Genomic DNA, 14574 nt, shown 5'->3' on the forward strand with positions numbered 1-14574 from the left:
AAAGAGAGAGTAAAACAACTGAGCTTCAATATGAATATAAGGTCAAACCAGCAGTGCAGCCACATGAACTCAGTCTTTTTTCTGCTTTTTTTGTTTTAATATCTCCAGTTCTGTGAGCACTGCCAAAAACTGAATTTAACTTCTCCCTGCTCGCTGATCCTCTAGAGCAGGGGTTCCCAAACTTTTCCATGCCAAGGCCCCCCAAACAGTATTAGCTTCTGGCCCCCTTTGCAAACCACAGACAATGCTACAAAATATGTAAAGAAACATCAACTTTTAGAAAGTATTTTCTTTCTTTTATTCGCGGACAGCAGCTCGCCGTGTGAATGCAGCCTGACTAAATGCTCTTCTTTACGTCTGAAGAAGTCAACCGTTTTTTCGGACTCTTGACTGACGTTTTTGTATCAAGTGACGCTGAAGTTTCGAAGGTTTTAAACACTCATTCGAGAGGGCCTCCAGACAGAGGACGCATTTCGGGCAATCGTGGCCATTTTTCTGTAAGGCTGTAAAGCCAAACTTAATGTATGCTGCCTCATACTTTCTGATTTTAGTTGGCCAGTTCTTTCAGTGTCTTCCAAGTCAAAAATCTTGGCTAAATTTTGGCTAAGCTACCTACACGCTAGCTTGAGGAGCAGAGCAGCTTGAGAACAGGCGCAAACCGCCAGGTCTGCGATGTTTTGACTGGCAGCCAATCAGAAAGACAAGCATGGCAAATAACATTTCGATATGATATATTATTATAAATTCTATTTTACAATACTGATTAAAAAAAAAAAAAAATGTGACCCTTTTTTTATAATGATGTTTAAAAAAAATTGAATTCTCTTTTTTTATTTTTGCATTTTTTTCTTATCTTCACTCAATTTGCTGAGGCGCCCCCTGGCGGCCCCCCACTTTGAAAACCACTGCTCTAGAGAAATCCAGAATACGCTGGAGGGAGGTTGTTTTGGAAGAGATGTTTAAAGTAAGATAATGATGTGCCTCTGGTGAAACCAGTTCTTAGCTAGAACCAACTTAGAACTGGGTCTAGCACCAGCACTGCAACCGCTTTGGTCAAGAAGGGAAGTGCAGAAAGTTGTGCTAATCAGAACCTACAGGCAAGTTTTCGACCCGTTTCCGCTCTACTTCCTAAACTCCTCCCGTCGATGCTCTCCCCTCCCGTCTTAGCTAGCTCCGATATCGACGCAGTGAGAAAAAGGATGGAAAACCTTAAGAGGAAAAGTGGTTCGGGAACGACATGTGCAGTAGTCGGCTGTACAAACTCAAGAAAGCACTTGAACGAGTGGTTGGATAGAGTGCTTTGACAAATGTCCGCATACATGTGGAAAGAGCAATCCAGAGACTGAAGATCTATAAGATTTTATCTCAGACCATTCCCATCATGGCACGTAAACTGGACAACATCTTGACCATCTGTGCTGGCCTAGTTAACCTGAGAAGTCCACTGATCAGAATGCCTCATGAGGTTTAGAATCTTGCCTGTGTGCATAGTACATGTTTAACAGTTAATATTGTAAATTATTATTATAGTGATGTAATTGTGTGGGGTCGTTTTGTATTTCACTTTTTAATACCTGTTAGGATTAAATACATGATCTTTCTAGTTGAAGCCATTTGTTTCATTTCCTCAATACAATTAATTAATCCAGTGTTATTAATGTAAAGTATGAGTTTACTATGAATGAACTGTGTTAAAAGAAATTGTAACATTCTAAGGAAGATAGGGCACTCATGATCGTAGTTCAGTGCAATATTGAAATGAAATTACATCAACCTTTATTTTCAATTTTGTACAACAATATATTCAACATTATATTACATTATGTAAACAACAGACATCTGTTGGCACCCTTGGGCACCTACATAGGGCAGTTCATTTTGGTTTTAAAATGCTGAGATATTTACTGCAGAACTGTAACCTTCCCTCAACAAAATCATCAACGATTTTCGGGAGCATGTGGGAAAAGTAAAATGTACGCAGCCTTGTGATATGCTCCTGAACAAAGCCTTGGTCGTAGGGTACTTCTATGTTATGTTGGGTCACGTTATCCTCCCAGTCCTGCACCGAATTCGGGTGGGGGATAGTAACTCTATCTCCAGTTAACGTATTTAAACTCTGTTCCCATTGTAAGGACATTATTAGCTATACGATCTGCGAGTGGGCTGTCAAAGCTAGCATCATCTGTTTACATTGGCAAACGCTGCGCAAACTACTTCCGGTGGAAATGAAGTGCATTTGTGGAGGGTAATGGCGCCACCAAGGGTTTGTCGCGTAAAATTGCCTATAGACCAACACAGCCTTAATTGCTTTGTTTTAGTGGGTGTACATGATCTAGAAAACACTCCAAACTAAATACTAAATGTTGTGAAATGGGTATTTCACATGCATCAGCAATGGGAACAGGTAAATCTGTTGGGTAGAAAATCATGAAATTCCTGGAAGTATTACCTTGTTGCTTCCCCGTTGTTGAACCTGGTGCATCTGTTTTCATTTTCAAAATCACAAATATTGTTTAATCTGATGCACAATTATTTTGCGTCGTGTCAAAGGGGGAAAGAAAGCGGGAGAAGAAGTTGGGGACTTTATAATCTGGTGCGTTAAAATGATATGCTGTAAGATCTGCTCAGTTTTTTTGTAGCCTGAAGCACTTTATTCTTTGATTTCCTTCGACAGAAATAAAGGGCATTGTAACCTGGTGCCGTTTTATTGTGATCACACAGAAGAATTCTCAATTAAAACGAAACATATTCTACTTCATTACTACATCAACCTTCCATTTAAAAAAAGCTGCCGGCTGTCTCCAATCTATCAACACACTGATGCCATCCAGCTTGTAGCATCACAGAGCTATAGAGGAAGACTTTGGCTTTAGTGTTTAATGAAGCAACAGTGCTTTTTTTTTTTTTTTTGTTAGATAAGTAGTCAAACCATTTCACCTAACACAAAAACTAGTAGTTTGTCTTAAATACCAAACCACACTTCTTCTTCTTTTCTTTTTTTTTTACCCAACAGGAGAAGAAGATGCTGGAGGACAGGATTGCTGAGATGACCTCCCAGCTAACAGAGGAAGAGGAGAAAGCAAAGAATCTCGGAAAGGTCAAGAACAAGCAGGAGATGATGATGGTCGATCTTGAAGGTAAAGAGACTCTGAGCGAGCAGAGAGTAGGACGCGATTTGTGGGACAAACACTAAACAGGCTGCCAAACAGATCAATGAGCCGGGGTCAACTGCTGCTGCTGCAAGAGAGAGAGAGTAGAGTAATTATGTAGGACTAAAAAATAACAGTTCAGCTCAACTCAACTTTATTTATAAAGCCCTTTTAAAACAGCCGTGGCTGATACTAAGTGCTGTACATGAGTAAGAACACGAAATATAAAGGCATAAAACATAAGAACAATGTAAAAACAAAAATAAACAATAACAATATTAAAACAATTAAAACAATAACAGAAACAGAGTCTCATGCTGGGTTAAAAGCCAGGGAATAAAAATGGGTTTTTAGGGGCACTTTACACGGAAACGAAAACGGGTTAAAAACGCAAAACCTTTTTGCGGATGCACTATATCGTTTAGATGGAAACGGCGTTTTGGGGGCATGAAAACGCAAAAAAGTGAAACCGCCCTCCAGAGTGGAATTCTTGAAAACGCTCCACTGTCGCGCCACCGTGTAAAGGATGAAAAACGCAAAACTGTGTTTCTCATCACATAGAAATGACGTGACAAGCATAATAAAGCGCCAGGAAACCGTGGGAAACACATCAGTAGGCTATCAACATGTCCGTCCCTGCGGACTTTCAACTCGCCTTAGGCGCGGGTAATTGACGTTCAAGAGTCATTTCATCAGATAACAGCAATGATGAGCGAGAGTAGTAAAGAACAGACCAAACTTGGTCTTGGTAGTGTTGCCACCTAGCCATCTGGCGTGTTTACTGCATCGATAAATATGAAACGTGTCACACTTTAGCGTTTCCGTATGCACGCAGATTTTCACCCTAAAACGCTCGTCTAAATGCAGATTTAAAAGTGAAAACGAAACGCCACTTTTGCATTTTGGTTTCAGATCGTTTCCGTGTAAAGGTAGCCTAAGACGTGTTTTAAAAATGGACAGTGAAGGGGCTTGTCTGATGTGCAATGGGAGGTCGTTCCACAGTTTAGGACCGGCAGCGGAAAAGGCTCCGTCTCCTCTGAGCCTCCGTTTAGCCCTCGGTGCCTCCAGGAGCAGCTGATCAGCTGACCTGAGGCACCGGGCAGGAGCAGCTCAGAGAGGTAAGGCGGCGCCCAGAGTCCGTTTAAAGATTTAAAAACAAATAAAAGAATCTTAAAATGGACTCTAAAGTGCACAGGCAGCCAGTGGAGGGAGGCTGAAATGAGAGTGATGTGCTCCCTCTTAGGTGTTCCAGTCAGGAGGCGAGTTCAGTTATAGGACACCTCGTGTGAGTGCAAATGAAACCTGATTTTGTAAAGTCAGTGTCTGAAATAATGAGCTTCAAGGCAGCTAATATGATTACTGTTAATTGTGTCAGGCTGTTTTGAGAATGAAATGCCTGTGTTGTCGGCGAACTGCCCGCCTTGTACGACTGCGCTGTAACTTGTGACTTTATTCATTTTCCTCTTGAGATAAAAAAAAAAGTTGACGGAAAAGTGTGGTCGTATCTGCCTTCAGAACGTTTAAAGAAGGAGGAGAAAACACGGCAGGAGCTGGAGAAGGCCAAGCGGAAACTGGATGCTGAGACGACCGACCTGCAGGACCAGATTGCGGAGCTTCAGGCTCAGATCGAGGAGCTGAAGATGCAGCTGACCAAAAAGGAGGAGGAGCTACAGGCTGCTTTGGCCAGGTCACTCCCCACATCATTCATTCATTTTTCTATACAAGTTTTATCCTGTTGTCACCATTCCATCACAAGACCAACACATAAAAGGAACGAGTTAAACGACCAGCTGAGACTTAAACTGTGAACCTTCTTGCTGTGAGGTGCTGACACGACCACATAGAGTTGCAAAGGGGCCGACAATTTCCGGTAAATTTCCATGGGAAGTTAAGCTTGGGAATTTTGGATATATTCCATATTGGAAACTTTCCATGGGAATTATGGGAACTAATGGGAATTGAGGAGAACTAACTGGGAATATATTATATCCAAGCATAAATATAAACAGAAGTCATAAGAAAACATCCATACAAAATGTTTTCAACAGATATTTCAACAGATTTATTTGTAAGTAGAGTAGAACACGTTCTAATTACTTGTTTCATGGATGAACAGAAACGGGAGTGTTGGGTTTAATATTACCCATCCCCTAACCCCACTCATTCAAAAATCTCCACAAAGTCCCATTCAAAATGTTAAATGAAAAATGCCACTCTTCCTCCAAAACGTCCCATTAAACATGCAAATCTTCCTTCAAGCAATCCTCTGCATTTTTGCTCAGTCAATAGACTCTTCCTCAACATCCAACTCTGAGTCTTCCTCTTCAGTGTCACTTTCCAGCCTTGTTGAGGACGGCTCTGTGTCAGGCTCAAAGAGCCTTAGGTTTGCCCGAATGCCAACCAGCTTTTCCACTCTCACATTTGTGAGCCTGTTGCAAACCTCTGTGTGGGCATCGCCAAACAGTGACCAATTGCACTCGGAGGCGGCTGATGATGGTCGGATTTGGAGGATGATGGAGGCTACAGGTGCAAGGGCCTCAGATTCAAGTCATGATTATGCTCAAATATACTTTCCTCAACTATATTTAAGTTCCCTAGAAGAGCCAACCTTCAATTTTGAAAATTCCCAGTTTATTCCCATAAATTCCCATGGAAAGTTTCCGTCTTTGAAAATTCCGGGAATTTTGCAACCCTACTACCACACCACCGCGTTGTCTCCAAATGAGCCAACATTTGTCAGCAACCCCTGAGTTCCACCAGATGCAGTCCAACTGTTTTCTGGGTGTGATGCAGTTCTGTTCCGTCCTTCACACAATTCCATTTTACATCGGTAGTGTTCCTGAGCAGAACCTGAGTCGCATTCAGTTGGGAAAAATCCCATTTTCTGTTGTATCTGATAACCTTTACTCCCGAATCTCCTTTTATTTTTTCCATAAACCATTTAACATTGACCTATAAATCAAAGTATTGAAAAGGCATCTAGCTTAAAGGGGGGAACCTGTGTTGTTTCTACTTCTAACACCCAAATTAGCAGAGAACCAATTTCAGCTAGTATCTTGGGACTTTTTTTCTTTTCTTTTTCTTTTTACGAGCAAAAACACGTAATTTGTCCCAATTTCGTTAGCCGCATCAACCACATTGCCAAAGAGAGAACAGACATAAAATTGTATTTTTGCACAAACAAGATTGTTTCCTATTACCTATTCTATTAGCCATAGAATTTAACATATCTCAGCACGGTGAGAAGTTTGCAGCCTCAGATATTTCTGAGCAGAGCGGTCCTACGGGCCGTTTCCACGACAACAATACTGTAAAATAGACATTAAACCAACAGACCCAGCTGGGACTTAAAGCTGTTTCTTAGTGTTTCAGCCCACATGTGCATGTGCTCTGATCCTGTAATGATACTTTCTGAGACCTTTACTTTGGAGACAGCCCTGTCTGATTACAGCGAACTGACGAAAAAGCCTCGTTTCTTCAGCCTTTTGTTTGTAGTTTGTAGATTTTTTTTATTCATTTTTTTACTGAAGGTGAAAAACAACTCTATTCCTGGCTGGAAGAGACCTAAATCTTTGCTATTTTTAACCGTCCAGTTTCCGTCATGACTTTTTTCTTTTCAGTCATAATGCTGAGAGAATGAGGTAAACATCTGTGCAGCTGTGGTAAAACATTCCCCTCAAATCATTTTAATGTGGGAATCAGTCGTTTTCCTGCTTTCATGAGACCAATGAACCGGACACGGAGCTCGACGATAAACAACTGCTTGATTGATTTCACGCCACGCAGTCCTCAGTTTAGTCGCAGCCGCTGGTAATTACACTTTCATTAAAGTTGATGCGCCTCCTCTTGAACTCGCCAGCTACTCCGAGAACAAGCGTATCATCTCTGTTTGGAAAGTGGGGCACCGCATTTCTATGGAAGTCATCGATGCTTTTAATCAAAGCAGCAACATTCAGTTAATTATAAAACTGAGTTAGTGTGACATTCAGTGTTTGCAGCGGTGGATTTTTTTTTTTACTTGCATCTCACAGGAGAGCTGGAGCCAGCAGGAGGACTTCCTGGCCACACATAGCCTAGCAAGCCAGACCCCTACAGCAAAAAGCTGTGCAGGGGTCTAGTGACGCTGGATAGCAGTGTGGGCGGGATAAACGGTTGTCTGTTAAGTTGCCTCTGCACTCAACGCCACCCAATAGGATGGCACAACAACCAATCAGAGCGATGAAGAAGGATTACGTAGTCAGCGCGACGTACCCGGTGGGAAAATCTCCGAAAACGTCCTTTTTTTTTCAAGTGCAGTTATCTGTTCGTCTCGCAAAGAAAAATTTATATTTAAATCTTCTAGAGTCGCTGCCAAAGCCAAATCGAAAGACTGTTTGCTGGGCGCAGCCATTGTTTACCTCTCTCTGGAACTACAAACTGAAACGTAGCACCTCTGTCGTCACTAGGTAGCCCGGCCTCCGACCCCGCTCCTCACTATTTGATTGGCCCGATTAAGTTTCGATTTTCAGCCTCGCAAAACGACCACAACTGACTAGACTAGCCCGGGAGCAAATTGAATTTGCGGTCGCTAGGGGCGTCTAGGTTTCTAGGCTAGGCCACACACCCACCTGCAAACAAATGAACAGTTTGATGGCCGTTTCCCTCCGTCTGTGAGGGCAGTTTCAGCAGATAACCGTTCGCCACACTGCCACCATGTGTGCACTGGTGGTTTCATGTCAGAAAAAAAAAACAACTACATCATAGACTTCCACCATCCATCCATTTTCTACACCCGCTGAATCCGTCGGTCGGGTCGCGGGGGGTCTGCAGCCTATCCCAGCGCTCATCAGGCGAGAGGCGGGGTTCACCCTGGACAGTCCGCCAGTCCATCACAGACTTCTTTTGTTTAATTTGTCATCAACTTTAGCAATCCAAGGTTGGATAGTCGCTCATGATATAACTTCACTGTTCTTTGTTGCACTTGTGTCGTCTTGTAAGGACAAATATTCTCAGATAGCTGAGGAAAAAAATTAAAATCTTCAAATATTTAAAAAAAACCACTTTTTTTTTTTTTGATTAATGAAATGTGATAAATGAAACGAAAAAATGGAAATGATCCCCTGTCAGCGGCAATAAATCTTTATCAAGACTTTTTAAATGAAGTTTAAAGTTCTGATTTAGGACGAAGTGTTGTGTGAAATGTTTTTTAAAGTGGGAAAAGTTTTTATTTGCTGTAAAGGTAAAGTTGCGAGACCTGTAAACGCTGTTGCATCACTGCCTGTCATTTAGAAGAGAAAAAAATATCCCACTGGACTGTTATGATAAGTAACGTACGAATAATGTGCGGGCATGCAGGTTTTAAGCTGTTTCAAGTCGTTCTCATCACACTCTTTTCATTATGCTCATGCTTGAGCTGTATGTTTTCATCTTCTGGTCTAAAACTAAAAAAAAAAAAAAAACAACTTGCATGCGTGTGTTTCTCCCACCCAGGAGTGACGAAGAAGCCGTCCAGAAGAACAACGCCTTGAAACAGGTTCGCGAGCTGCTGGCCCAGTTAGCCGAGCTGCAGGAGGATCTGGAAGCAGAGAAAATGTGTCGAAGCAAAGCTGAAAAGCTGAAGAGGGATCTGAGCGAGGAGCTGGAGGCTCTGAAGACGGAGCTGGAGGACACGCTAGATACAACAGCTGCCCAGCAGGAACTCAGGTGCCTAATCTAAGCTGTGCCATCAATGAGAGGACAGGGGAACTCCACTGACTTTCACACATCAAAGACACTGGGAGTGGGACTGCATATTATGAAAAAAGGCTGCTTTCAGGAGTCACAGTATTAATTGACTCTTAACTACATGAAATTAACATTAACCTCTAAATTCTTAAACTTTTTTTTATTTGAGAGAATGAGCATTGATCAAAGTTATTCCACATACATATTTTTCTTATTTTCTTCATGCTGTCTATACAAAAAAAAAGCTGAATAATAAAAAATAAACAGTGAGTGAAAAGTACACCCCAAATGTTACACTAGAAAAAAAAGTTACAGACATGAAAATATACAAGATTAAAATAATAGAAAAGACAATAATGATATAAAATAAAAATAGAATAAATAAAATAAAGAAAAGGTGGATATTCAGGGAAGTACCAGTAGACTATTTGCTTTCTTTAATTGTCACTACACAGGTCTTCTGATGTCCCTGAGTCTTCATTCCTGTTTACTTTTCAGTCATGTGGGAGGGCTTCAAGCTCCTCAAAATAAGATAAAAGTGGGGCCCAAGTTTCATGGAATTTTTGGGTCGATCCTCTAAGGCAATATTTGATCTTTTCTAATTTAAGGAATAGAGTCAGGTCTTTCAACCAGGAGGAGGCTTTGGGTGGATGTGCTGATTTCCACTCCAGTAGGATTCTTCTCTGGGCAAGGAGAGCTGAAAAAGCAAGCACGTTTTAAATTTTATTTGTCATTGGTATACCCTCCCCTGGGACTCCAAATATAGCCATTTCAGCACTGGGCTGGATATCTCTGTTAAAAGCTTCGGATAACGTTTGAAATATTGTAGTCCAAAAAATGATATAGTTCATTACAGGACCAGAACACATGGGCCGAGTCGGCCTTTGCTATATGACAACGCTCACATGTTGCACTGATATTCGGATAGATCTCAGAGAGTCTGACTTTACTGTAAAAGATACGATGGAGAACCTTGAACTGAATTAAGCCAAGGCGAGCACACGAGGTTGACCCATTTACTCTATATAATGCGGTCTTGTTCTTTCTGTCTGAACTCCAGATCCAAGCGAGAGCAGGAGGTGGCAGAGCTGAAGAAGGCGATAGATGAGGAGGCCAAAAACCACGACGCTCAGATCCAGGACATGAGGCAGAGGCACGTCACGGCGCTGGAGGAACTGTCTGAACAGCTGGAACAGGCTAAGAGGGTGGGTGGGTCGTACCTGGGGGAGCTTTTATTTGCTTATTTGCACAAGAATTGCTCAAAAAAAACATTGCTCTTATTCTGTGCAGTTCAAGGCCAACCTGGAGAAGAACAAACAGGGTTTGGAGAGCGATAACAAAGAGCTGTCCTGTGAAGTGAAGAGTCTGCAGCAGGTGAAGACAGAATCCGAATACAAGCGAAAGAAGCTGGAGGGTCAGCTGCAGGAGTTCATGGCCAGGGCCACCGAGGTCGAGCGGGCAAAGGGAGAGCTGACTGATCGCTCGCAGAAGCTGCAGGTAATGCCTCCGCGGACACACCGCAGCTTTTCATGACACGAAAATATGAGAGAATTTTCACGAGGCCTATTTTTCGTTTCTTAGACGGAACTCGACAACATTTCTGCTTTGCTCGAGGAGGCGGAGAGGAAGGGTGTCAAACTGACCAAAGAAGTGGAGAACCTGAACAGCAAACTTCAAGACTCTGAGGTTTGAAGGAAAATCAACTCCACCATTTTCTGTCCAAAGTTGAAAGTTATGGGAAGTCACCCTGGCACGACAATGTTTTTCTCAGTATCTGATATATGGGGAATACTACAGAAGTTACACGGGTTAACAGGATGGTACAAGTGTTGCCAACATATCCGAAGAAAGGGCAGAGGCCTTCAAGCAGAATACCTATAGCAGGGTGCCTGCGCAAGTCTTTAAAGTCTTAATAAGTATGGAATTTTGAAGCACTGTTTTCCAGACCTTGAAAAGTCTTGAATTTTGTGTGAAAGTCTTAATAAAGTATGGAAATAAATGTATGGTAGAATGTTACAGTATGCTCAAAGGCATTGTGAAATGAGAAATAGGAAGGTAGGCTATAAAACTATCATTTTACTAACTGGTCACGTACTGTATTAGCCTAATGGGATGAGATGTGAGTGAAGAGACTGAATTCTACATACATTCATCCATCCATTCATTTTTTTTTATAGATAGTTTTTGTGACACTTGTTTGATGTGAAATTCATGTACTTGTGATTTTCATGTTTTGAAACGTTTTCATCAGTAAAAGCATAATTTACTGTGAATAATGCATTTGTTCATTGAATACTAGCCTATAAAAATGAATAATAAACACAGTTGGTACAATCTCAACCAATGAAGTAGGCACACGAGTTACAAGTACATAAAGTTAAGGTCTTGTGGGGAAAAAAAGTATCAGTTTTAAAAAAGTCTGGAAAAAGTCTGGAATTTTAATTTGGAAAAAGAGCAAGCACCCTGCTATAGGCATCTCCTGAAATATTGTTTACACAGGTGACTGCTACATTATGGCAAAAGAATGCGTCATCTCATGTAGAAATAGATAGATTCCCCACATCAGAAGTGTGAAAATCATCCCGTTAAGCTTGACGATGTAAAACTGCCTGCGGGGTGATGAACATGTCTTCCTCCTTTCTTTCTTCTCTTTTCTCTTTCACTTATTTCTGGCTTTGCTCCTGTGTGTAGGAGCTGCGGCAGGAGGAGACGCGTCAGAAGCTGAACCTTAGCGCCCAGATCCGCCAGCTGGAAGTGGACAAGAATAACTTGCTGGAGCAGCAAGAGGAAGAAGAGGAGGCCCGACGCGGCCTGGAGAAACAGCTGCAGACAGTGCAGGCTCAGGTACACACCCGCGGACATCTGCAGGTCTAACACACGTGGATAGAATAAGGCAGGTGCACTGTTCAGGGACCGGTGCCAAAAGGAAGGCCAGGCTGAAGTTTCCAGCTGCTTTTCAGCTGTGAGCACCTGTTGTTGAGGTGCAGAGTAACATGCGGACAGCTGGAACTCAGTCCCACTTTGCAGCAAATTAAAGACCCTTAGTGAAAATCTGAGTCAGTTCAAGATATGTGGGACAGATTCTAAATGTATGTACATTTGGATAAGTGAAGCCTGCCGTGAGCAGTGAGGTCTACACTGGAAAAAATCAGTCTTACCAAGTATATTTGTCTCATTTCTAGTCCAAATATCTCATTACACTTTAAGACACAATTGCCTAACACATACTATATCAGCCAGATATAGGGACTTGTTTGAAGACAATACATCTTGAATATCTTAAATGAAAAAGTCTTGAAAACAAATTGTTTTGAGTTGGATTTCACAAGAAACAAGCTTTTTTTTTTACATTTGAAGAGGTTTTTAAGCTAATTTCAAGATCACTTTTATCTCAAAAGTCCTAAATATCACATCTTATTTCAAGAAATCTTGACAAGCTGATTTTCACTAGTTCCATTGGCAGATTTATTTTGCTAATTTCAAGTAAAAACGTCTCGTATTTGTTGTTTTTTTTTTTAACTTATTTTTGGAGGGGCATTTTTTCCAGTGTAAGAAGAGTAAAGAAAAAAGCAGGAGCCGTAAAATCAGAGGAGAGGACGCAGACTGTTGCACCACATTTACTGCGTGTGTTTTAAGATGAAAAGTTCATTGCCATTTTGTTTGTCTCTGTTGGTCAAATATGTGGTTGACACAAACCAACAGAGGTTTGTGAAATGTCAAAAACAATGTAAAGAAGCATGAAACTAAATGCAACTATTGGAAAAAATCTAATAAACTTCAGGACCTTAAATACTGAGGTAGTTTTGCTAGGCCTCTGGCTTTTTGTTTTCTGTTGTTTAATTTGTACATATATTCTGCTTTTCTGAAAATCATTTGTAAATCATATTAAATTATAAAGGCTTATAATAATAAATGAAAGAACATCAGTAAAATGGACACATTCCTTGTTTTGAGATGAAGTAGTAAAAGTTTTACTCGTGCAGCTGTAGGTAAATACTTGTTTATTTGCACGTACTTCTCATTAATCAACACACACAACCTTCACCATAATAGAGAAAAATGGTGATTTATAAATGCTTTCCGATATTCATGTATTTCTTTTGTACAAAATGTCTTTGCTGCAGCTCTTTGAAACAAAGAAAAAACTGGAAGATGATGGTGGGGCGATAGAGGGTCTGGAGGAGACGAAAAGAAAACTCCAGAAGGACATGGAGCTCACCAACCAGCGTTTGGAGGAGAAGACCATGGCCATGGACAAGATGGAGAAGACCAAGAACAGACTGCAGCAAGAGCTGGATGACCAGATGGTGGATCTGGACCACCAGAGACAGATAGTCTCCAACCTGGAAAAGAAGCAAAAAAAGTTTGATCAGGTACAGCGGATCATCCACAAGAGTGTCAGAGGTGGTGCGGCAAGGTCACATCTGTCAGTCAGTGCATTGAAAGCTGTTGCTTTAACTTCCTGCTTTAGATGCTGGCTGAAGAGAAGACCATCTCTGCTCGTTACGCTGAGGAACGTGACCGCGCAGAGGCTGAGGCCAGAGAGAAGGAGACCAAGTCTCTGTCTCTGACCAGAGCTCTGGAGGAGGCCTTGGAGGCCAAAGAGGAACTGGAGAGGTTCAACAAGCAGCTCCGCGCTGAAATGGAGGACCTGATGAGCTCCAAGGACGACGTAGGAAAGAACGTGAGTGACCTTGACCCTTTTAACGAACCGGCTCATAAAATCGTATGCTAACTTTGAGCGTAAAGATTTGCTTAGATTCAATCTATTTGGATCTAAAACAGCCTGGTTACCAGTGGTGTCAAAAGTACACACATTTGTTACTTAAGTAGAAGTATAGATACTGCAGTTTAAAAACACTCTGGTAAAAGTTGAAGTATCAACTTGACCTCTTTACTCAAGTAAAAGTGAAAAAGTATGTGCTCCAAAACCTACTTAAAGTATAAAGTAACCTTTAAATAAAAAATATTAAAAAATGTTTTTTTAAAAACCACACACAAAAAGATTAGATGCCACTATATGAAATGCAAGCTTAATTTGAAAACTGGCTAGTTCTACATGTGGCCCAAGACAACAATCATAAAACCATTACTGTCAAAGACAAAGTCACTCAAGGAGCATGTTCTTTCTCAAACTTTATTGGAATTCAATTACACGTGAGGTAGTATTCAAGAGGTAGGTCGTGAGGTATTCATGTTCGTCCCATCAAAAAAACAAAAAAAAAGTCTTACTGCCTGAAAAATTCAAAGAAAAAAGATCAACACACGCACGTTCCCCCCTTTGTCATAGCTGACAGACAAAAACTGAAACGAAAATGAGCTCTTTATCACTACATACGGAGCACCTAAAACGCTCTGAAAATGGCACGGAGTAGGAGAGTGCAACAATTTTGCATACACACTAAGATAGAAAGTACAGATACTTGTGTAAAAATGTAATGAGTAGAAGTCAGAAGTAGGCAGAAAAATAAGTAATGGAGTAAAGTACAGATACCTCAAAAGTGTACTTAAGTACAGTAACGAAGTATTTGTACTTTGTTACTTGACACCTCAGCTGGTTACACAGCAGCAAATGTCAAGAAGGTTGTGCAATTCTCTCTCTGCACTATAAGTTTTGGATGTTTTGTCTTTCTAGCTCCTTCTAGTGCCCCATTCCCTATGAGAACAGCTTCTGTTAAGCTGGATTTACACCTGAGAAATGAACTGAAACAGATCCCATTTA

General features: G+C 41.2%; 1 protein-coding gene across 4 annotated transcripts in view; it reads left to right on the forward strand.

The window, feature by feature from the left end:
* The window catches only part of myh10 (myosin, heavy chain 10, non-muscle), a 76720-nt gene that overhangs the window by 52368 nt on the left and 9778 nt on the right, over positions 1-14574 (forward strand). For all 4 annotated transcript variants that reach the window (XM_075462560.1, XM_075462562.1, XM_075462561.1 and 1 more), the window contains 9 exons: positions 3014-3137; positions 4665-4836; positions 8619-8831; positions 9913-10057; positions 10143-10349; positions 10434-10538; positions 11544-11696; positions 12977-13225; positions 13324-13536. In XM_075462560.1, the coding sequence (XP_075318675.1) occupies positions 3014-3137; positions 4665-4836; positions 8619-8831; positions 9913-10057; positions 10143-10349; positions 10434-10538; positions 11544-11696; positions 12977-13225; positions 13324-13536 (1581 nt within the window). The remainder of the gene's footprint in view (positions 1-3013; positions 3138-4664; positions 4837-8618; positions 8832-9912; positions 10058-10142; positions 10350-10433; positions 10539-11543; positions 11697-12976; positions 13226-13323; positions 13537-14574) is intronic.

The sequence above is a fragment of the Odontesthes bonariensis genome, chromosome 4 (assembly GCF_027942865.1).
Source record: "Odontesthes bonariensis isolate fOdoBon6 chromosome 4, fOdoBon6.hap1, whole genome shotgun sequence".
NCBI lineage: Eukaryota > Metazoa > Chordata > Actinopteri > Atheriniformes > Atherinopsidae > Odontesthes > Odontesthes bonariensis.